This window comes from Condylura cristata, unplaced genomic scaffold (assembly GCF_000260355.1).
Source record: "Condylura cristata isolate star-nosed mole 26May11 unplaced genomic scaffold, ConCri1.0 scaffold00024, whole genome shotgun sequence".
Lineage (NCBI taxonomy): Eukaryota > Metazoa > Chordata > Mammalia > Eulipotyphla > Talpidae > Condylura > Condylura cristata.
The window spans coordinates 2,345,160-2,367,541 of NW_004567125.1; the positions used below are offsets into that span (position 1 = coordinate 2,345,160).

The following is a 22,382-nucleotide window of genomic DNA, read 5'->3' on the forward strand; positions in this document are numbered from 1 at the left end:
GCAGACCTGGGCCTGGGTCTCATCCTGTACAGGGCCTGGCCCACTGTCCTGAGGGGCCTGCCTTCTCTCAGAGCCCCCAGGGGTTTCTAGGGCCTCTCTTCACCTGCCAACTGGGGCGCGGGCTTAAGCAAGAGGGTTCTGGGTGTCCAGATGGCCAGAACCAGAAGTCCAAGGATGGCCCACAGCCCAGCCCCCTTCCCTGGCCACCCCCCCTCCCCGAGTCCCTGGTTCCTTTCTAAATGGATTAGGGCCTTTGCCGGAAGGAGCCGGCAGCCGTCTGGGGCTGCCGGGAGGCCAGGCCCGATCGCGTCTGGTGCCTCCTGCTTCTCCCTGATTTGATTTGAACTCCAGCAGCTGGGAGGCTGGCTGCCCAGGGCCTTTCTGGGAGTGGCTCAAGGGGCTGGTGGGCAGGGTTGGTGGGCGGGCAACCCCCTTGGCTGGGTCTCCCGTTGGAGTTAGTCGCAGGGCAGACCCTCGGGCGGCCTTCACGCCACAGAAGGCCTGGCCCCAGCTGCGGGCTGCCCCAAGGCCTGCCCGGCCTTCCGCATCCCTCACTGCTGCAGATTTCAGACATCTATAACACTGCAACCTAGGGGAAGAAATACATTTTATAAGTATCTAGAATTAAACCCAGTGAACATTTCAGTCTACTGCTGACTAGCCAGTTGTTAAAATCAATGTTTATCCATAGTCCAAGAGCAGACTGGGCCAGGACCAAGGCCAGGCCACACTCTGGTGCCTCCCGCACGCCTTTGAACGCTTCACAACTGACAGCAGACGCTTCTCCCCTTGTTAGGTTGACACCTGTGTTGTCACGTTTACCACCTCCAAAAGGCCACAGTCAGTGGCTTGGACTACCTGCCTCGGTCCATCCTCCAGAGCCACGGACCCTGAGCTGGGCCCCGGGAGTGCAGCTATGCTGGGCACACAGGCCCCACCCTCACTGGCCGAGGGTCCGTTGCAGCGGCAGAAGTCACGGCTTGGCTCACTTCTAAAAAGCACCAAGCTAGGCTGTTGGTCTGCGCAGTGGCAGCCACACCCCTTCAGAGGAGTGCACACTCCTTCACCCCATCTGCAGAGATCAGAGGGGCAGGGCTCACATGCTCCCTCAATGCCTGCAGCTCTGCCCCCGCTCTTTCCCCAGAACTGGTCTGACTGGGCATGGGCACACTAGAGGGACTGAGCCCAGGAAGGAAATCGAGTGTCCCACCTATCCCCGCTGTCCTCTCCTTTGCTTGGGTGGGTGAGCCTCCTTCTCCAGGGCAGGTCCTGGCTCTGGGCAACAGCTTGCAAACCGCACCCCACACCCCAGTCCCGGGGCCAGAGAGGCAGGGGATGGGAGGGGAGCTGAAGGACACTGACCTCTGCATCTAGCAAGTGCCTGGGCTGGATGGCTGGTGTGGGGGGCCCTAACCAGAGTGGGCCGTAGCCCTGTCCTCCAAGAGCCCCATGATGAGGGTGCAAAGTCCTGTCTTGGGGAATTCCTGGTCTCTGCCCTTTGGTGTCTTTCTGTACCCTGTGAGATTGAATCCTAGGGGTCAGCCGGAGCTTAAGAGGCCTTGGGGTAGTGGCCTTGTCTGGGGAGCTGTGGCTTGATACAGAGTTGTGATGAGGGGCTTGGGGACACATGGGAGGCCTGGGTGGAAAGGGGCACTTCCTGGCAGAGGTGACAGTTAAAAGCTGAATGGACAGTTGGTTTACAGGTACTGAAGGAGCCTTGATGGGCACTTAGGTAAGGATTAGACCTTGGTAACTGGGAGATGGTGCATCTGGGGTACCCGCTACCTAGACTGTGAAGGGAAGCTGGGCAAGGGACAGGAGTCTAGACCAGGGACCTTGGAGACTAATCTGAGGAACCAAGAGCTGATGGGGGGTAATAGGGAGCCACAGAGGGTATGTGAGCAAGAGAGCCATAACCAGAGCTGCCTGTGTGAGAAGAATTAGCTGGGGTACCAGGTGGACTTGGGGGCATGCCATGGAGCATACCCCTCAGTTACCTTGCCATGTGTGGCCACACCTGTATGGGCCATCTGTGGACTTTGTATTCAGACTCTATAAAGTTTTAATTCCATCATTCGCATTAGACCCACTGGTCAAGGGCAGGCCCCTGCCTGACCAGTCCCGCCTGGGAAGTGGGGTCCAGGTGCGGCCTGTGGTGCAGCCAGCAGCACATGCCCAGATCTGCCTCTTCCTCCCCTCCACCCAGGCGACCATGGCCTTGCTGGGGAAGCGCTGTGATGTCCCTGCCAATGGCTGCGGGCCTGACCGCTGGAACTCCGCCTTCGCCCGTAAAGACGAGATCATCACCAGCCTCGTGTCTGCCTTAGATTCCATGGTGAGTGTCCAGCCTGCTGGGAGGAGGCAAGGGCCTGGCCTCCGCATCCAGGCCTGGGAGTGACCAGTCCCACAAGCCTGGGCTTCAGTGTCCCCGTCTACAGCCCAGGCCGGCGGGTTAAATGAGACAGGGTGTATGAAAACCCAACCTGGGCGTAGACGCTGCCCCGGGCCCTCACTCTGCACCTCCTGTCTCTTGGGTCCCCTCTTGCCATTGAACTCCTGTTCCTGGGATGGTCACAAGTCTCCCTCCCAGCAGGTCACCTGGTGGATAATATGTGGACAGTGGCTCCTTACAAAGTTGTCACCCCAGTGTTAAAGCAAGAGCTCTAACTGCATCAGGGGCTGGGAGAGAAACAGGGCCACTCAGTCAGTCCTGTTTTCTTTGCTTACATACCTGGGCCTGCAACATTATATCTTAAATGAAGAAATAATGTCATTTTCCTGGAGGAAATTTTTGTGATGGAGCATAGGCAGATGTTCAAAAATTTGCCTGGAGTCAGTTGTACCCAGTCTCCACTTTAAGATAGTAAAGCTGAAGTTCAGAGAGAACAGGAACTTGCCTAAAGTCACACAGCATGACCAGTTTTTACAGTGGGTTCCTGGGTACAGAGCCTACAATTCCCCAGGGACAGAGGACTTCCTTCTACTCTGTTCTTGCTGGAGGCAGAACACAGGCTGCCTGGGGCCAGCAGTGGGCAGCACCCTGAGGAAGCAGCCAGTGCACTCGCTTCCCCGTGCAGAGCAAGCTTCCTGGAGGGGCCCAGCCTGTCCTGCACAGAGCTGGCTTGTGGTTGAGGCCTGACAGGCAGTGAAGCAGCCCTGCAGCCACAGCCGTGTGCTGCTAAACTCCAATTGTAGCAAGTCAGAATTAAGCAAAATAAACAGTTGCTCAGTGGTACTCAGTCGCCAGATGTGGCTAGTTGCCACCTCACAGGGCAGTGCAGAAAGTTGTTTTGGACAACACTGGTCTGGGGGGGGTGTCTAAGGGCTTCCTGGGGGAGCCAGTGACCCTGTGGGAATCCTAATGGAATGAACAAAACAGGCTCCCCCACCCCTGGAAGACTCTCATGTGTGACACTGGCACTTCTTGGGGCTTCTTGGACAGTGGCACTGACTTGGCTCTGGCATCTTCCAGGACCCAGGACCAGGGCCCTTAGTCAGTGTTTAAGGGGTGTTGGGCAAAAGTGCTGTCCATTCATGACCCCCCAGCCCCAAGCCGCAGCCCCTGGCCCTGCATTTCCTTATGGCCTCATTCTCTGTGCCTTTGGGTGAGTGGATTCCTGGTCATGGCCTCAGCTTCATTTGAGAAGTGGCCACACAATGAAGGATTTCCTGCTGCTCCAGTGACCACTCCTATGTTGGAAGCAATTGAATGCATCTGTTACTTTTGTTTGTGACCATTCAGCATTACTGCCTGGAAAGCGGAGAGTAGGGTTTTGGTGTAATCTTGGAGAAGAGGAAGAGGAAATGAACATTCTCCCCCCTGCCCCCCCTTATACCCCCACCCACACCCCCCGCCCTGCAACAGACCCAGGGTTCTTACCAGAACAACTCAGACTGGAGCTGGCCTAGAGGCGTGATTATGGCCCAGAGAGTTTGAGGAGCCTGGGCTAGGCTGCCTCCCCAGCTGTCAGAGCACCCCCTAACTCGGATAAAAGCCAGCATGTGTCCAGCACTGGCACTGACTAGAGGCTGCTAGTGTTGCAGGCAGGCTTTCCTGGTGCGGTAGGTCAGAGGCTGTGATCCGGTGGTCCTGGTCGCAGGCCCCCTGTGCTCGGGTCTCTGCTCTGGGCCTGCCAGTCTCTACCCGGAGCTGTGAGAATCACCTCTCTGCGGTACCCCTGTTGGGATGCCCTGGGTTAGAGCTCCTGTCCCTCCAGCGGCCTCTTTGAATCTCCACAGCCAGGCCCGTAGCAACCCTGGGCTGCTTATCCTGATTCTACAAATTTGGAAACCGAGGCCCAGGGAGGGGCGTGACTTGCCCCAGTTCTGTAGCAGGCCATGGCTGGTTGGGGGTGAAGCCTGGTTCTCCTGAGCTCATCCCACGTCCTCCAAGTCCAGGACCTGTCCAAGACTGGGAGGGCACCTTGGGGCTGGGGCTGGGCCTGGGCCTAAGACAGGAAGCCCCCCCAGGGCAAGGAGGATGTGGGAGGGAGGGGAGGAGGGGTGTGGTCAGGTGCCCATGCCTCCAACAACCCCCGTGACCCCATCTTCTCCCCCAGCTTGACCAAACATGTTGGGCTGGGGCGGACTTTCATTCTCACGGAAGATTCTGAAACTGAGCACGTTGAGGGGTGGCCTCCCCAGAGCTGCTGGCAGAGCTCAGACACTGGAAGCTCACATGAACCCCAAAACTGGCACTGGCCGTGCCCCAGAGCGTGCTGGGGAGGGGGCTCCCCTGACTCACACACTCTGCTCCCTGTGCAGTGCTCAGCGCTGTCCAAGCTGAACGCAGAAGTGGCCTGTGTTGCTGTGCATGATGAGAACGCCTTTGTGGTGGGCACGGAGAAGGGGAGAATGTTCCTGAATGCACGGAAGGAGCTACAATCAGACTTCCTCAGGTTCTGCCGTGAGTACCTGGGGCCCCGGGGGCAGGGTCCCAAAGTCCCAGAGGGCAGGAGCTGTGGGTCCTTTGAACAACACTGGGCAGCCCTGTGTTATGGTGGACAGAAGGGGCCGTGCAACCTTCCCATTGTGGCCCTCTCAGGGTCGGCTGCAGTTTTGTGGGAATCAGTCAGCAGAGACTGGGCCCAGAACCCCCCACTTCACATGCTCATGGACATCAGGGGACATTGAGGTCCAGTTATAGCCCAGAACCTAGAATATCTGTTCAGCTGATGGGTGCTGAGCGCCTCTGTGTGCCAGATGCTGTTTGCAATGCCAACTTCCGGTCCCGATGGCACCCTTCAGAGGCAGCCACGGACGTGGCTGAGGACACGCCACACATAAGAAATGCTCGATCAACTGTTCACACCGTGGCTGGGCTGTTCACCTTCCCAGATTGCTCCCATGGGCTGCAAATGGGAAACCAAGGCACTGGTCACTTCGTCAGGGACACGCAGGGAGGAGGCTGACCGAGGTGGAGGCGGGCTGTGGCCAGGTCTCTAGTTCTGAGATCCATGCTCATCCTGCTCGCCCCTTCAAGGTCAGAGAAGTTCAGCATGCCTCCGTCTCCATTGCCAGAGCCCTGCCAGGAGTCCTGGTCACTCTCAGAAGAGACCAGCAGTGTACCCTGAGGCTGAAAGGTCGTTCAGAAGCCCCCAACTCATCATTGCTCCCTGGGGTTACCTGGAGCCCCTCACGACCCCGCCGACCTCTGCATTCTCTTCTCCTCCCAGTGTCCCTTGCGCTCCCGCCAGGCAGCACTGTGCTGCAGTGCCAGCCCTGTGTGTCTTTCTTGCTCTGCCCTCCCTGTTTCCAGACCTGGAAGTTCCTTACTTTTCTCTTTGGCCTGGCAGATGCCTTCCTGGTCTCCAGATTCCTAGTTGGTCCTGCCACCCCAAGCCCCACACTGCCGCACCACCCTCAACCCAGGCTGTGATCCCGGCTATGTTGAGCCTGCTTCCGGGCTTTAAATTTCCACCTGCCCCTGGTGCTCCAGCTTGCAGTGAGCTGCACTTTTCTGAGGGACGAGTTCCTCCAGGGTCAGGCCAGCCCTGTCCTCAGTACCAGCCCATGACCTGCAACTCTGCAGCTCTCGGGGTTAAAAGCACAGGCGCTGGAGTCAGGGGCCTGGGCCACATCTGGGCTGTCAGCTGCCCAGGCCTGGGCCTCAGCCTCCTTGCCTGTGAAGGGGAGGGTCTGAGGATTAAAGGGATTAATGCTTAGAGCCATGACCGCCACTTGTTTCACACGCAGTGAGTGCAGCTGCCGTCATTACCACTGTTAGCATTCGCCCTATAGCCTGGCCTGACCCTACTCCCAGCCATTTCAAGGAAGGTGGCTCACAGGCCCTGCGCATGTCAGTCCTGGGGTCCAGCTGCTTCCTCAGCCAGCCCCTTCCCTACTCAGCCTTCAGAGCCTGTGTCTACTCCAAGGTCAGGGCAGGGAGGCAGGACCAAGCCCCAAGGTCAAGTGGAGAGTGCCGGGTCCTCTGGCCCCCAGTTGGCCAGGCAGGGGGTCAGCAGGTCAAGTTCTGGGGGGGGGGGGCTGCGGAAGGTGCACCTGGTTTCTGGAGCCAGGCAGAGCCACTATTTATAGCACCGGGAACTCGGCTGGTTTATTTCAGGCTTCCCAGCTTCCCAGAGGAGAGCACGGTTGAGGCAAGGAGGCGGCTCCCAGCCCATCTCACATCCCCTCCGTGCAGTTTCTAGCATGTGCCCCCAGGACCTGCTGACTGCTCCCTGTGGCCTTGCCCTGGCCAGCCTAGCACGACCCTGCCTCCTTGCAGCCCCTTGGGAGTTCCTGTCATCTCCTCATTTTGCACTGGGAACTTGGCTGATTAAGACACCTTTCGTGTCTGAACACAAAAAGAGGCGGACGGAGCGGACGTTTGTTGAGTCCCAGTTCTGAGCCAGGCCAGCTGGCCTCCAACGAGAGCTCACAGACTAAGGCCCAGGGAGGGAAGGAACTTGCCCAAGGTCACGCAACAGATTAGAGGTGACCAGGGTTGAGACCCAGGCCCTATCCTGGACACTGGGCACTCTGAGATGCCCACCCCAGCCCTGAGCAGATTGTTTGGGGTGAGACTTGCTTACTTATCAATCATTCATTCATTCATTGGCCACCCTCGGGGCCCAGCACACGGCAAGGATAGGCCAGCTTGAGCGGAAGTGACAAGACAGGTGCTCACCATGGCCCCACCTGCTGTGTCCCACAGGAGGGCCCCCGTGGAAGGAGCCGGAGGCAGAGCACCCCAAGAAGGTGCTGCGGGGTGAGGGTGGCGGCCGGAACATCCCGCGATCTTCCCTGGAACACGGCTCGGATGTGTACCTCCTGCGGAAGATGGTAGAGGAGGTGTTTGATGTTCTTTATAGTAAGATCCTTCCTCATTCCATTCGGGGCCCCCGGGTGGGTGGGAGCCCCAGCCCCACCCAGATGGGGAAGCCCCCATCTCTTGCCCCATTACAGGCACTGGGCAAGAGCTTCCAGGCACGGGGCACTGCTCCCCAGCCACCCCTCATCCTGCGTCCCAGAGTGGGTGCTCCACCCCGGCCCTGCCTCCTGAGCCTGGCCCGCTGCCCGGCCCAGGTCACTGCCCCCTCCTGCCTGGCCATGACCCTAGGTGCTCCTTGGTCTCCAGCTTCTAGGCCGGGTGCCCGCTGCTGCCCCTGCATGCTGTGCGACCCAGGGCATCTTCCCAAAGCACTGTAAAGCTCTTTCCTCTGAGGCCTGAGGGGACTCCCTGTCACCCTGAGTGTGCCTGAGGCCCCACGTGGTCCCTCTCCAGCTGTGCTCCCTCCAGCGAGTACCGCTTCACTTCACACTTCTCCCCTTGGTGCTGCTGTGCCTCTGGGTGGCTCCCTGCTCTGTCAGGAGGAGCCACAGTATCCTGTAAGGCCCACCCCCAGGAACCCTCCCCCCATTTGGGTTAGGATCACGCTGGTCCCTAGCCCAGTCCCGCACTGACCCAGACGTTCTCTGGGATCAGGGACTCTGCCTGCTGCTCACGCCTCAGCGGCGCCGGGTGCTCAGAGGGTGTCTGTTGAATGAAGGCTAACTGGTGGCCCAAGTCCTTCCTGCCGGGGCAGAGAAGAAGAGTCCTGGCCTCCCTTGGGCATGTTAGGTTGCAGGGCTCACGGTCCGGCGGTAGCTTTCACACTCTCTAGGTGACCTTGGGCCAGCCCCTTTGGTCCCTGGGCGTCCGGCCTCGTGATTTCTGACTCGTTTTATTCCTTTCCCTACTGGAGCTTTCGGTTCTGTGGAGCAGAGGTGTGTGAGGGAACTCCTGCTATTGTCTGGATGGCTGGAGAAGCTGACTGGGGTGTCGCGAACCCCACAGCCCTGAGAGGGCTCGCTGGCCAACTCGGCAGGTGGTTGGCAGTGCCACTGCAGACACTTGCCAACTACAGGGCACCCCACTCTGCTTACCCATCTGAAACAGAATAAAAGGCTGTGAGGTGAGGAGCCTCTTCTGGCTCTGAGTTGGAAGGGCAGCGAGAGTTCCTGGCCGCAGATCCCTCACTCCGGATGCCCCCGGCCCCTTCACCTCTTCTCAGTCTCTGTTCTCTTCCCCCGCCCACAGCCCCGCCCTGCTTTCCCCTACACGCCCTGCAGCAGTGGAGAAGAGAATGGCCAGAGACGCAGGATACCCCCTTGACAGGAGAGCCCCGGCCTAGGATACAGTGGGGCCTCTTGCAGCCCCCCCCCACCCCCAGCCTGTAAGGGGTTACTCTGTATGAAGTTTGCAGTGGAGCGGCCTGGGGGGGTCCAGTTTCCTGGGAACTCAAAGGCACCAAGGGGAGTCACTCAGCATGGCCCCAACCGTGGACACACCCAGCCCCCTCCCCCACCTGACTGCCCTCTCATACGAGACCCTCTTCTTGGCCCCCTCCCCCACAGGCGAGGCCCTGGGAAGGGCCAGTGTGGTGCCACTGCCCTACGAGAGGTTGCTCAGGGAGCCGGGGCTGCTGGCAGTGCAGGGGCTGCCTGAGGGCCTGGCCTTCCGGAGGCCTGCTGAGTATGACCCCAAGGCCCTCATGGCCATCCTGGAGCACAGCCATCGTATCCGCTTCAAGCTCAAGAGGTGAGTAAGGCTGGCAGCCTAGGTGTGGGCCAGGGCAAGCAGGCGGGCCATTGCGTCCATGCCGGCTCAGCTACCCATGGCTCGGGTGAGGGGGCATCCCAGGGAGACCCGGGTTGTAAGACCTCCCAGTCTGGCGGAGGTGAGACAAAACCTAGTCAGAAAGCATGTGCTGAGGGGGCCGTTTGGTGATGGAAGTGTCTCCAGGATCTTCTGGGTCGCAGAGAGACCAGAAGAGCCTCAGTGGGGTGAACAGCGCTCAAGGTGCCAGGAATGGCCTGCAGAAGTGTGGAGGTGGGGAGCCACCTGTGTTTTCTTGCTGGGTTGCGAGTCAAGGGTCGCTTTAGGGGCTGGTGGCAGATGAGGTCGGGGTGGCTGGGCTGGACGGGTCCCGACTGCTGGGGCCTCCAGGAAGCGAGACTGAGGGCCTCAAATTGCCCTTCAGTGCCCAGGCCCCTGCGGCAGCAAGCAGGCCCAAAAGAGGCAATGGGAAGCGACCAGCCGTCGCTGTGAGGACGTGACGATGGACTGGGGCTCAGAGGCCGAGGGCCAAGTCCTGAGGTGACCCTGCTGTGTCACGGGCACATCACCTGTACCTCCACCTGTGTGACAAGACTGGCTGCCATCCCACAGCCCTCACAGGCCTTCCAGTTCTGTGGGGGCGATGGAGGAAGAGGTGTGACCTGCAGGACAGGTGTGTGACCCACCCATGTCCTCCTTTCCCAGGCCTCTCGAGGATGGCGGGCGAGACTCAAAGTCCCTAGTGGAGCTGAACGGCGTCTCCTTGATAGCCAAGGGCTCTCGGGACTGTGGCTTGCACAGCCAGGCCCCCAAGGGCCCAGCCCAGGACCTGCCGCCCACTGCCACCTCCTCCATGGCCAGCTTCCTGTACAGCACCGCACTCCCCAACCACAGCGTCAGAGAGCTCAAGCAGGAGGCGCCCACCTGCCCACTTGCTCCCAGCGACCTAGGCCTGGGCCGCGCTGGGCCTGAGCCCAAGGCCCCTGGTGCCCAAGACTTCCCTGACTGCTGTGGTAAGCTGCTGCTGCCCCCCGAGGGTGGTGATGGGGCAGGGCACCTTCCCGGGGCAGGCAGGGCTCTTCAGGCCTCCCTGGGTGAAGGAGGCAAGCGGGGGCAGGGGGAGGGCAGGCAGAAAGAGGGTGCCCTGGCACAAACACAGTCAGGTCCAAGCCCCACACTGAAGTCTGCCTTTGCCTAGGAGAGAGACGCCAGAGGGCACTTCCAGAGAATCCACTGCACCTGTGAAGGAAGTGAACATGTTAACTATTCCATGTGCATTTAATGAGACCTGCTGCATGCCCGGCCTGGATTAGGGGTGTTAGAGGCATAAAAGAGCAATCCGTTTGAGAGAGACCAGGGTTCATATCCTGCTTCCTCTACTTAGTGTATTTGGAGGCAAATATCTACCTCTCTACACGTTTTCCTCATGCAGAAAGTGGAGATGCCGTTGGGTCCCTACCTTTCTGGGGTGCTATGAAGGGTGGATTATAGAGAATATTAGCAGTGCATGTTCCCAGGACCTACGGCGTCTGAAGCTCTGAGGCCAGGGCCCAGCACACTGCATGGTGACTAATCTACCAAGTTCATTGTGTACTCAAGGTTGAAATTTGCTGTATAAAGCACCAGGCCCGGTGCTTGGCACATGGTAGGTACTTTTAAGCTGTCATCATTGTTACTATGAGGAGAAAAAAGCGCTGCCCTTCACAAATGTGTGGGCCGAGCGGGAGGGCGGGACTTTCTGCACGTAAAGCAAGTGTCCCCTTTGTGACATCCTGCTCTCCCCGACCTGCTGTTTGGGAAGCAGACCCTGGGAGAAAATGTCTCAGGCGTCAGGCAGAGAATCTGCTGAGTTCATGATGGCAGGGCTGGTTCTGGTATCTCCCTGGCAGGTAAGATTTGGCCAGAATAGGGAAGCCCTGATGGGAACCCCCCCTTGAACCTCTACCTCTCTCCTCCCTTGTCCAGGACAGAAGCCCACCGGGCCTGGTGGGCCTCTCATTCAGAATGTCCATGCTTCTAAGCGCATTCTCTTCTCCATCGTCCACGACAAGTCAGGTAGGTCAGCGCCCACAGTGGCATCTGGCCGAGGGGGCCACCTGGGGCTGGAGGTGGTGCTCACTGCAACAGGAATGTTAGTGCTGGGCCTCGGTGAGAGAGAAGAACAGCTTTGCTCGGGAGACTCGTGAATTAAACCAGAGTGTAACAGCTGTCTTTGCTGAGTAACTTGTTGCGCCTAACTTAGCTTAAACCACGCAGCATTTATACCTCCCAGTTTCCGCTGGGAATTCAGGAGCGGCTCAGCCATGTTTCTGTATGTTTCTGGCTCGCTCATGAGGTCGTAATCAAATGTCAGCTGGTATGGTCACTTGAAGGCTTGACTGGCACTGGAGGATCCACTTACCAGCTCTGTGGCAGGAGACCTGTTTCTCCTCATGTGGACCTCTGCAGGGCTGCTTGAGTGTCCTCGCAATATGGCGTCTGGTTTCCCACCGTTAGTGACCCAAGAGCGGGTGAGGAGGCCACATGTCTTTCAGGGACTGCACTCAGAAATCACTGTCACGCCTGCCCATTAGAAGTGAGAAACTAGCGCCCTTCCTGGTGGTGCAGCGGATTAAAGCGCAGCACTATAAAGCTCTCCACAGCCACTGCAGCCCAAGTTCAATACCCCGCCAGGGAGCTGACTCACATGGCCCAGCAGACCTCTCCTGTCTCACCCGCTCCCCTCAGCAGTGTATTTCAGTAGATCTGCTTGTTGTTCCCTGCTCCATCTCTGGTGAATCCTCTCTGCCTGTACCCCAGTTCTTGTATGCATAAATAAGTAAACCTTTTTTTAAAAAAATGTGAGAAACTAGCTTCAACCTAAATTCAGAGAAGAAAGAGGACTCAAACTCAACTCATGAAGGAAGAGGTATCCACAGACTATGTGGGCGGATTTTAAAAGTCCCACATAGAGTACTAAGAGCAGAAAAACTTGGAATTCATTTATTCCAAAAACGAGTGAAGTAGACTTTCTCGCAGCTGTGGCTTGTGGAGGTCGGTCTCATCATCAGTGACAGGCTCTCTGTGAAAGCCCAGCCCCTGGGATCAGCGTGGAGCCTCCCCTCTGGCTTAAACAAGGTCCGTCCTTGGCAGGGAGGGACCTGTGCGGGTCTCCAGATGGAACAGCGTGTGGGAGACGGCCAGGGCAGGGCACAGGCCGCGGCCCTCTCTCTGGTGGCCGCTGGGTGATCTCGGGCAAGGTGCCGCCTCTCTGAGCCTCAGGTTTCCCATGTGCAAAATGGAAATAACAGCTATGTTTAAACGTTGTTGTGCGAGATTAAATAGGATATTATAGATATAAAGTATGTATAAAAAATTCTACGTATAATGACCCCATGGATTATCTTGTCACTGGTAGTACATCAAGGCAGAAGCTTTGGTGTATGGCAGAGGCCGGCAGGACTGCGGGCCTGGGGAAGCCGGCAGGGCCAGCTGGGCGGGTGTCCAGATGAACGAGGCATGAGGGCTAAGTCCTCCAGGTCAAGGCCTGGTCTTCCTTGGGGGAGGAGGGCGTCCTTCCCTCCTGCCTGCCTGTGGCTGGAGGGCTGCGGGGTGCACAGGCTATCTGCACAGTGTCCGTGCCCTAGCGGAGGGCAGAGGCAAGAAAGGAGGGTGTGGGGGCTCCGTCACTGTACCCTAGATTTTTGCAGGGCTGCTTCCTGGTGAGGCCTGGACATCAGGGCTGGAGGTGGGAACAGGTGGAAGGGGTGGACTGGTCTCAGGGCTCTGGAGGAAGCCAGATGCCCCCAGGAAGGGAGCATGGCTGCCCTGGGGCGAGGCCCCAGCGGGAGGGACCCCGGGCAGCCGGGCCGTGGGCTCCTGCCCCGACTGGCCCTCACTTGTGCCTCCTGTGTTTTGATAGAGAAGTGGGACGCCTTCATAAAGGAAACCGAGGACATCAACACGCTCCGGGAGTGCGTGCAGATCCTGTTTAACAGCAGATATGGTGAGTGGGCGGCGGCGCCCGCCGTGTGGCCCCACAGCGTGTTCAGCATCTCATTACGTGGCAATCACTCGTGTTCCCCAACATGACAGCGGGAGCCATATGTTGGCACCCGCACGCCGTCAACGCTAATGTCATCTCCTGTCTGGGTAGGGGGTGGTTATGTCAATATTTCCCTTCCAGATTCTCTGGGCGGCGGGCTGATGGCAGAGTCCCAGACCTGATTCACCTACTGAAAGAGGCTGGCAGGTTCGGGGCAGATTGCCCTCTGGGGGACTAGCCAGAGGCCCGGAAAGTGGCTGTTGGCCTCACACACTTGCCGGTTCCTGCCTCCTTGCCTGTGCCCACGCCGGGCCCTTCCCATCTTGTAGGGTCACTCTTGCACTTGTTCTTAGCGACTCGGCCTGAGCCAGGTAGGCTCCCCAGCCCCCGATGGTTTCCGCTCTGTCACACAGTGCGCTTTACACACCTTTTCTTGTCTGTCCCCGTGAGCCCAGGACAGCCAGCGACCCTGTCCGGCAGGCCAGCCGGGCTCCGAGCAGAGCCCTCCCCACCCTGGACAGCAGACAAGGTGGTACCCGAGACAGGTGTGGGCCCTTCTCACAGACACGCCAGCCCCTATCCTGAGGCTGTCTAGGGGCCCAAAGAGCCGTGGTCATGGTTGAAAGGGGCTAATCATGAGTAACCAAGGACACCCCTCTCACCCCCGTCACACAGGGAATTCAAGGGCCAGAGGTGCTCGTGTGCCCAGAACGGGGAGTCAGTCCAAACAGGCGTTCGGTCATATCCCACGTGAGGCTTGCCTTCCTCCCTCCTTCTTCTGGCTCGTTCTCCGTGGGCTCTCCCGCGGGCCACCCGGCTGACCGTGCCGCAGGTGCTCCTGCAGGGGTGTTCTCAGCAGCGCACGGGCTCTGTGCCACGGTGTGCAGCCTCTTGTGCAGGGGTGACCCTTGGAGGCAGTGGTTGAGACCTTGGAGGTCTTGACTGGTGGGTGATTCCCACTGGGGAGTCCTAGGCAGTGCACCTAGAAGATGGGGCTTTGTGGGTTGGGGTGAAACTAAGCCAGCTCTCTAGTCCTTAGGAAGGCGTCTGGAATAGTCCAGCTACCTTTGGCCACCCAGGATGACCGATGGGCAGTAGGGCAGACAGGCTGACTCTGCCTGCCTGGGGAAGGTTCTGCCCCGCTGGCTGTGGGCGAGACCTAGACAGCCCCCCGTCTTATGGATGCTTCTAGAATGCTGAGCCTCTTCCGGATGTCAGCACTTGGGCCCTTCCAGGGCTTGGGGTGGTTGAACCTTGCCCCCCCTTGGGGCTCTCTGGGAGCTTCCCCTTCAGCTCCCCAGGGGAGGAATGGGGGGACAGGCCTGGCAGTCCTTCTCCTAGTTCTGTCCTTTTAGACACCAACTCTGAGTGCAGTGGGGCTGGGGGTGCAGAGAGAAAAAGCAGAAATAGGGGACGTCCGCCTTCAGGGAGCCTCCAGAGCACTGTCGCTTGGAAAGAAGCTGAAGCTGAACTGGAACTAGGATGTGCCTGACACCGCCCGCAGGCACCCCTCCAGTGGGCAGCGCTGGGGCCTGGCGCGCCCCTCCACCGTCTGCCTCCTTGTCCCGAGACAGGCTCAGCGCAGCCCGTGAGCCTGGGCGGCGGCGAGTTCACACAGACTCGAAGAACTCACGGCGCAAGTGCCAGGGGCGGGAGCGTGGCTGGTGATGCCGGGGTGGGGAGGCAGCTTGTGGTGTGACAGCTGCGAAGATTTCCAGGGTTTGATGTGACAGCGAACTAAGTGTGACTTCACAGTGAGGGACGACTGCCAGAGCCGCCAGCACCGACCTGGGCCACGCCCACAGGGCGAAGGCGGGACTGTCCCCGCTCCAGCTCCGGGCCAGCACTCGCCAGGACACCAAGCGCGGTGTGGCCGAGGGACAGGCCAGGGTGGGGGGCGCCTGCGGGGCCGTGAGGGGATGCGGGACCCTGGAAAGGTGACAGGGTGACGAGGCCAGAGTGGAGTGGACACCTAGCCCAGCTCACCCCCTGAGGCCTCCAGACCGGGGCGAGATTGGAGACCCAGGAGAGCCCCATCTGGTCTCAAGCACACAGAGTAGGTACTCACAGAGTGTTTAACGAACGAACGAGTGAGTGAATGAAGAGACAGTGACTGAGATGGCACAGGACCAAACCTAATGGTCTGGAAGAAAAGCACAAGCTGCCACTTCAAGAGCCCAGATTCCATCTACTTGCTCTTGGACCGGCTGTCAGCTTCCAGCCGATGTCTCATTTATGTCAGTGATGAGTGAGGCGTGTGAGCCCCTCCCTGGACGAGTGGGCACACCTGGGCAGCCCCAAGCCCCCCTTCGAGCGTCCATCTTGAGCCTGGGGTTTCCTCCAGCCAGTCGCCTGTTCACGGAGCATGCAGCTACCGTGTCGCACCTGGAGCTGGAGCGTGAGCCAGCACCCCTCCCTGCTCCTGTGGGGCTTACATTCCAGGAAGAAAACAGCGTGTACACCATGCCCTGCCAGGTCCTGATAAATGTGGGATGAAAAGCAGGGTGGGCTCGGGAGGGCCACTTTAGGCGGTGAGGTGACACTTGAGCAGACACTAGAATGGAGAGGAGGAAGGGAGGAGTGTAGGTATCTGCGGAAGTTTCTCAACAGATGGAAGAGCAAGTGCAAAGGCCCTGGGGTAGGTTGGTGCCTGGTGTGTTGTTACAAGGGCGATGGAGCAGCTGGGGTGAGCAGCAGTGGGAGGTGGGAGAAAAGGTGAGAGGTGATAGGGTCCCGGCCACATAGGGCCTCCCAGGCCGAGGTAGGATGGGCCTATCTGTGAAGTGGGGATCATGGGCATTTTCTAAGAGAGCAGTGACGTGACATGATTGTCTCGTGAGACCCCTCTGGCCGCCATGCAGCCTGAGTGGTGCCAGGGAGGTGGCCACCTTCTGCCACCCTGGGACCCCACTGTCACGCAGCTCCATCTCAGCCTTACCGTTGCCCTTCTAGCGGAAGCCCTGGGCCTGGACCACATGGTCCCCGTCCCCTACAGGAAGATCGCCTGCGACCCAGAAGCTGTGGAAATCGTGGGCATTCCAGACAAAATCCCCTTTAAGCGCCCCTGCACCTACGGGGTCCCCAAGCTGAAGCGGATCCTGGAGGAGCGGCACGGCATCCACTTCATCATCAAACGGTAGGGCCTGGGCGGGGCTCAGGAGGGCAGTGAGGGGGCAGGGGTGGCGGGTAGATGGTCTGTGACTTCACAGCGAGAATCAGGGCTGTCGGGCGAGGAAGCAGGCCCTTGCCCTCACCACGTGTGGCCTCCTTCCTGGCCGCTCCGCAGTTGGCAGGGACAGTGGAGGCCCCTTCCCTGGCTTGAGAGGTGCTCGGTAGGTTCTTAGTAAGAAGTGTTTTCCTCCCCAAAAGGTCTGAGACCTTTGATCTTACCTGCCTCCAGAGGGCAGCCCACCTGAGCTCAGGCCGGGCTGGGTCAGCTCCTGCCGCTCTGCCCTCAGGGGCTGCCCTGGCAGCTGGTAGCTGACTGTCTTTCCTGTGCCCTGTCACCTGTTTCCTCTGGTACAGGCCGGGGCTGGGTGGTTGGGGCAGGGCTCCATAGACTCCGGAATGGCAACCCCCCTGACCTCCCTGACTGCTGCTGGGATTTTGCCCACCAAGCTGTCTAGACTCAGCACCGGGAAAGCTCCAGCCCGTCCCTACGTGGTTAGAGACCAAGGCTGCCAGAGGCCATGCCATCATGCCCAAGCGCCTGCACGGGCACTTCCCAGGCCTCCGATCCCAGAGCCCCGGGCACTCTCCTTGGGTGCTGTGTTTGCCTGCCCGTTCCTGTTCATTACCGCGGGTGTCTTGTTCGTTGCTGGGTCCCCAGCACCTAAGGCAGCCTCTGCTGTGTAGGAGATGCCCACGATGCGTGTGTAGCATGAAGGAGTGAATGAACGAGTGCTCGTCCGAGTTTGAGCTCGGGTCTTCTGACTGTTAGGGCGTAGGGCATAAATGGGGTAATGGGAGAGTGAGAAGTGGGGAACCTGAGAGGTCCCATTTACTAAGCCAAAGTTGGGAGTTTGGGAAGGGATACCTGCACTCAATGGGCAGTGTCTGATGGAAGGGCTGCCGCCAGTGGGCAGCCCACTGTCCACTCCCAGCTCCCAACACACACGCTCTCTCTCTGGGTATAAGGAGGCGGGGACATGGCAAGAGACTGGAGTTTGGACGAGGTGATGGAATTGTTCCGGAGCAGTGGAGTGACCTCTGCAAAGAGTGATCTGGCGGACGCTGGCTGCTGGGGGAGTATGGACTCCAGGGGGCCAAGCGCAGAACTGGGGAGACCCGTGGGGCTGCAGCAGTGGGCTGGGCTCCATGAGGAGCAGCAGAGGTGGCTGGATTCGGGGTGGACTGAGCTGTGACGGGATTTGTCAGTGGTGAGGTGTAGAGGCTGTGAGAGACATCAGGAGGCAAGGAGCACCCCACATTTCCGACTGCGGTTGGGGGAGCAGGTCTGGCGTGAGTTGGCCTTGGCTGTGTTAACTTGGACACATCAGGAGGTGGGATTCTCAGAGGTCAAGTGGCGATGGCTGAGGTGCTGGAGAGACGGCTGCGTGGCGAAGATGTGCAGATAGAAATCGGAGTTGTCGGCGTGGGCCAGAGAGGGGTTGCAGAGAAGGACAGAGAGGCCTGTGGGGACCCCCACTTAGAGCACGAGCCTCCAGCAGAAGACTAAATGGAGTGGCCAGAGGGTGGACACTCAGGCCCTGGTGGCTGATGGGGTCCATTCAGAGCTCTTCGCCTCCCTGCCTTGGGGTGCAGCCCACACCGCCAGCCTCTGCCCAGCTGCAAGCAGAGCTCCTGCTGCCCCCCTGCTGTTCTGGGGCACCCTGGGTCCCAGACCAGTCCCCAGCTCTGGCTTCTAAGTCTCCCCTTCCCGCCAGGACACATCCCCAGAGGAGAGGATCTGAGTTCACAGCACAGGGGCTTCTCAGGAGGAAGTGTACAGTGGGGGAGCAGTCTAGAACTCTGGTGTGTTGTGAGGGTGACTGTGACACCCTCAGACACGCCCTCCCAGGGATCCTTCCCTACCCTGCGGCCGTGGGTCTGTCAGCTCGGAACCACGTCAGGCCTCCCTGTGCTCTGCCCCCCGCTCCCCAGGCAGCCAGCCACAGGTCTGTGTCGAGCCCCTGACCGTGCCCCGATACGTAAACGGAGCGATCAATAATGAGACTGTGATGGATGCTGGCGGCCAGTCAGCCACTGGGTGGGCCTGGGGAAGCAGGTGTCAGAAAGGAAAGGAAGCCACTGTTCCCCAGAATCACCCCCCGTGGCAGCCTGGGCCTCCTGAGTAGTAGGGGAGCCCGGTGCCCTCGAAGTGTGAGTATAGGGAGCCACGCTTTGGGGTCCCTCTTCCCTGGAGACTCGGGCTGTGTCCTGTCACTTGTCGGCCTCTGAAGTTCCCACTGGGCCCGCTGGGCATTGCCTGGCCCCCACATCTGGACATCCCTCTCTTGGTATATTGTCACCTCGGGAGCCGGATGAGTGACCGAGGCCTGTCCCCTCGTCCAGCTGTCCCACATGGGTGGCTGGAGGCTCCCCGCCTTCCTTGTTCTTGCTGCCCTGGAGGGAGCTGAGGATAAAACAGGAAGAGCAGCCCTGCAGGCAGCAGCTGCTGGTCCCAGCTCCATCCTGATTTCCTGGCCCTGGCTTGGGGAGATGAGGTGGGGGTAGTGCTTCCGAATGGTCCCTGGGCCCCAGACACCCCAGTCCACCTCTGTGCGATGGTGGAGTGATCTAGGCACCCCATGCTCATCGGGGATGCCCTGGTGCCCACAGGGAAGACTCATGGTGAGCACCATGAGGACTGAGGACTGTTAGCCCCCCCAGGGGACACCCCCAGCCAGCCCTGCGCCCAACTCCACCCACGCCATTACCTGAGACCCTCTCATCCACCCTGAGCTCACCATTCCCTCCTCCCCGAAGTCTTTCCCAACCCTGCCTGGTGTGGGTCCCCTTGGTTCCTCAGACACACACGAGAGGTCCCGTGTGTCACCCTGGGGCTAGTGACAGGTCTGGTGTATGCAGTCGGCAGAGTTCTTGGGAGTGAACCTCTCCCCACATCGGTCACTGGGATGCGTGGGACCGTGCAATGACTGTGGGGCCCTGGTAGGAAAGAGGAGTGAGTCACCCCAGCTCTGGCCAAGGAGCTGAAGCAGGAGAGCTCAGAGGGCCCAGGCGTACCCTGATGAGCAGGTTGGACCCTGCAGGACCACCCGGGGCCCTGGCTGGAGAAGTTGCTTGGGACGCTTGGCCCCAGGGACAATGCCCTCTCCTGCCCTCACTCCCCAACTGGGGGCCCAGGCTGGAGTTGTGGTCAAGCATGTGGACACCAGCGACCATCACTTAGGGGCCCTGGAGGCCAGAACCCTGTGTCCTGGGGCCTTGGACCTCGCCACTCTCACGTCTGTCTCTTCTCTCTCTCCAGGATGTTTGATGAGCGAATTTTCACAGGTACGTACAGGTAGCTCTCGTCTGCTCTGAGCTGCCCAGCTGATATCCCCAGGAGGCTCTAGTGGCCACCATACTGACCCTATTCCCTGGAGTCCCTCCCTGGGCGTGGCTCCTGCATCCCACAGAAGAGCTCTCCCTCCCCCTGCTGCAGCAGGAAGACAGCCTGGACTTTACCTCCCTTCCCCAAATCTTATCAGAATGTGTCTCGGTGACAGCGCCTTGATTGCATCCAGAACTAGCTAGCAGTGGTTTTTGGATTTCAGACCTATCCAAGTAGGGGCGCGAGGAACGGACCTAGAGAGTCAGTCAGCACCACACAGCTGGCTCCCAGGTGCCCGAACTGCACTTGGTTTGCAATAACCCTGTGAAGTGGTCTGTTCTTCCCCCTGAGGCCAGGTCGTGAGTGCTGGGGCCCAGCAGCCAGCGAGGCTCTGCCTGGGGTAGCAGGGAGCTTGGATTTCGGGGTTCTGGTGCCTGCCCCCCACCAGCTTGGTGACTGGGGCAGGGTTTGAGGGCCTCTGATTCCTCATCCATGCAATGGGACGATGAGTGCCTTTCTCTGGGTTCCTTGGGTGATGAAGTGAGAGATTCTAGAAAATGGTCCCAACTTAGCCTTGGGAACAAGGCACCTTTCCTGAGGAGTCCTCAGCCCCAGGAGTCTGTCAGGTCAGGACAGCGGCTGCCTTCTCGCCTCCCAGTCCCTTGGCTTCCTCTGCCCTGGAGCCTGTGTTCCTTCCCCAGGGGAGGCATTGCTCCCGTTCCTGGCTGCTGACAGACATGGAGCCACCAGGAAGGGTATAGACCAGACTGTACCCAGGGGGCACCCCAGGAGCATACACAGAGCCCTGCTCATGTTCCCGTGGGCAGGGGAAGCTGGAGAGCCCTCACCCTGACCCTCTCCACCCCACCTTACTCTCCATGCAGGGAGCAAGTTTACCAAAGACCCCACGAAGCTGGAGCCAGCTAGCCCGCCAGAGGACACGTCCTCCGAGGTCTCCCGGACCACCGTCCTCGACCTGGCTGGTGCTGCTCGGTGAGGCCCACCTCCGGCCCCGCCGCCCCCTGCTCTGCGCTGTGAGGCCTTGGATGGGTCAGAGGAGGCTGTGCCCGGGTACCCGGAACAGGTCCAGGTGCATCCAGCACAGACCCCTGTGTGCGCTTCCTGCACGGAGCCAGGAAGAATCGAAGGGACGGAAGAAGGCAGGCTCCGCTGGTGTGCTTCCACCCGGGAGCCTGCCCTCGGGTTTAGCACTTGTCGGTCTCCAGAGCCTTCTCTGGTACCCAGAAGGGTGTGTTCTGCGTGCCCACGAGGCCCTGCACTCAATGTAGACCTGGTTACTGTCCACCAGAGCCCCCAAACAGACTCGGGCCAGAGATGAACCCTATATCCCGGAATCCCCACATCTAGCCCAGGCATCCCCACACTGTGCTGAATGAAGGAAGGAGGGAATTACCCAGTCACCTCTCCTGTGCCCCTGCCCGGCTTCACTCTCCAGCCCCGCATCAGATTTCCTGGCCCCCTTCCGCCCAGTGGGCCCTCCAGCATTCCCCCCAACAAGCACTGGTCAAAAGCCCCTGTGCTAAGTTGCAGCTGCCAAACTGGTGAGACCCAGGTCCTGAGGCTCCCAGCTGATGGGGAAGGTGGGTGCCTGAACAGTTCACCCCCAGATAGTGAGAAGGAGCTTGGCAGGGCAGCCAGAGACCATTGTGGTGGAAGATGGGGCACTGGGCGTGAGGGCTAGGGAGCAGCATCTCATGGAGATGAGCGTGGGCAGAGGCGTGTTCTAGATCGGTAACCGCTGGGGGCCCTGACTGCCTGGCTGTGAGGCCGGGGCCTGCTATGTCTGCTTCCTCCCCACAGGTCAGACAAGAGCAGCCACTCCGAAGATTGTGGGCCAGGTGAGAAAGGCAGAACCCCACTGTGTGCGTCACGTCGGGGCCGGGAGGGTGCCCTCCAGTCCCACCCACACACCTGCAGGAGACAGGCCTCCACCGCAGGCCTCATCCTGAGAGCTCCTTGGGAGACTGGGCGGGGCACGTGGGTCACGAGGCATTGTGGGGAGTAGGGAGACCCAGATTCTGGTATCCACTGCCTCCCAGTGTGTCTGTGGTGAGCGTCTGCTCTGCAGACCTCAGTCTCCGGGTGTGTGATTCGGAGACGCCAGCACTAGCCCATGGGCCGTTCCTGAAGGTCGGCCTGACTCCATGCTGGGCTGGAGTGTGGGGTCTGATGCGGCTTTTCCTGGCACTTGCTAACAAGTTCCAACAGGAGAATGTGCTGGGATGATTTGTCCTGCTGGGCCCCGTCTTTGCCCAGACCTGATTGGGCCCCCGTTTTGTCCTTGCAGGAACCTCTGGGGAGCTGGGAGGACTGAGGCCCATCAAAATTGAGCCAGAGGATCTGGATATCATTCAGGTCACTGTCCCAGGTGAGGGCTTCCCCACCTGAACCCACAGGAACCCAGCAGTTCCCACGCTGACTCCTGTCCTGCTGCACCGGCACGTCCCCTCCGGGCTGCCCTGGGACAGGCCCCCACATCGTTTCTCTAGCTTGGTTCTGAGGTGGGAGTAGCAAGTGTGCCTCTGTGGCCACATCTGCCCTCCCTCCGGGCTGGGAGTCGGTCTCTGCAACCTTCTTGAAGGCCCCCAGCCTTGGCCTCGCTGGCCTGACTTCCCTGGGATTTGTGAGGCAGGAAGGAGGAAAAGAAAATGCTCTGGAGTGCGAGGATCCGAGTTTGACAGCAGGTGCGGAGCCCCGAGCCTCCATTTGCTCATCTGTGAAATGGGTGCATTTGGCCTCTGGAGGCTCAGTGTGGGAGCCAGTAGGACTACAGACCCCACAGGCCCTTCCTGGCCTCTGGT

At 59.7% G+C, this 22,382-nt stretch overlaps 1 protein-coding gene across 3 annotated transcripts in view; it reads left to right on the forward strand.

The window, feature by feature from the left end:
- GTF2IRD1 (GTF2I repeat domain containing 1) overlaps positions 1 to 22,382 on the forward strand; it is an 89,788-nt gene that overhangs the window by 24,190 nt on the left and 43,216 nt on the right. For all 3 annotated transcript variants that reach the window (XM_004688304.2, XM_012729234.1, XM_012729235.1), the window contains exons 2-13: positions 2,207 to 2,335; positions 4,765 to 4,906; positions 7,157 to 7,312; positions 8,839 to 9,022; positions 9,746 to 10,053; positions 11,006 to 11,095; positions 12,942 to 13,025; positions 16,017 to 16,200; positions 19,495 to 19,520; positions 20,445 to 20,553; positions 21,382 to 21,419; positions 21,869 to 21,949. In XM_004688304.2, the coding sequence (XP_004688361.1) occupies positions 2,213 to 2,335; positions 4,765 to 4,906; positions 7,157 to 7,312; positions 8,839 to 9,022; positions 9,746 to 10,053; positions 11,006 to 11,095; positions 12,942 to 13,025; positions 16,017 to 16,200; positions 19,495 to 19,520; positions 20,445 to 20,553; positions 21,382 to 21,419; positions 21,869 to 21,949 (1,525 nt within the window). In that variant the 5' untranslated portion in view covers positions 2,207 to 2,212. The remainder of the gene's footprint in view (positions 1 to 2,206; positions 2,336 to 4,764; positions 4,907 to 7,156; positions 7,313 to 8,838; positions 9,023 to 9,745; positions 10,054 to 11,005; positions 11,096 to 12,941; positions 13,026 to 16,016; positions 16,201 to 19,494; positions 19,521 to 20,444; positions 20,554 to 21,381; positions 21,420 to 21,868; positions 21,950 to 22,382) is intronic.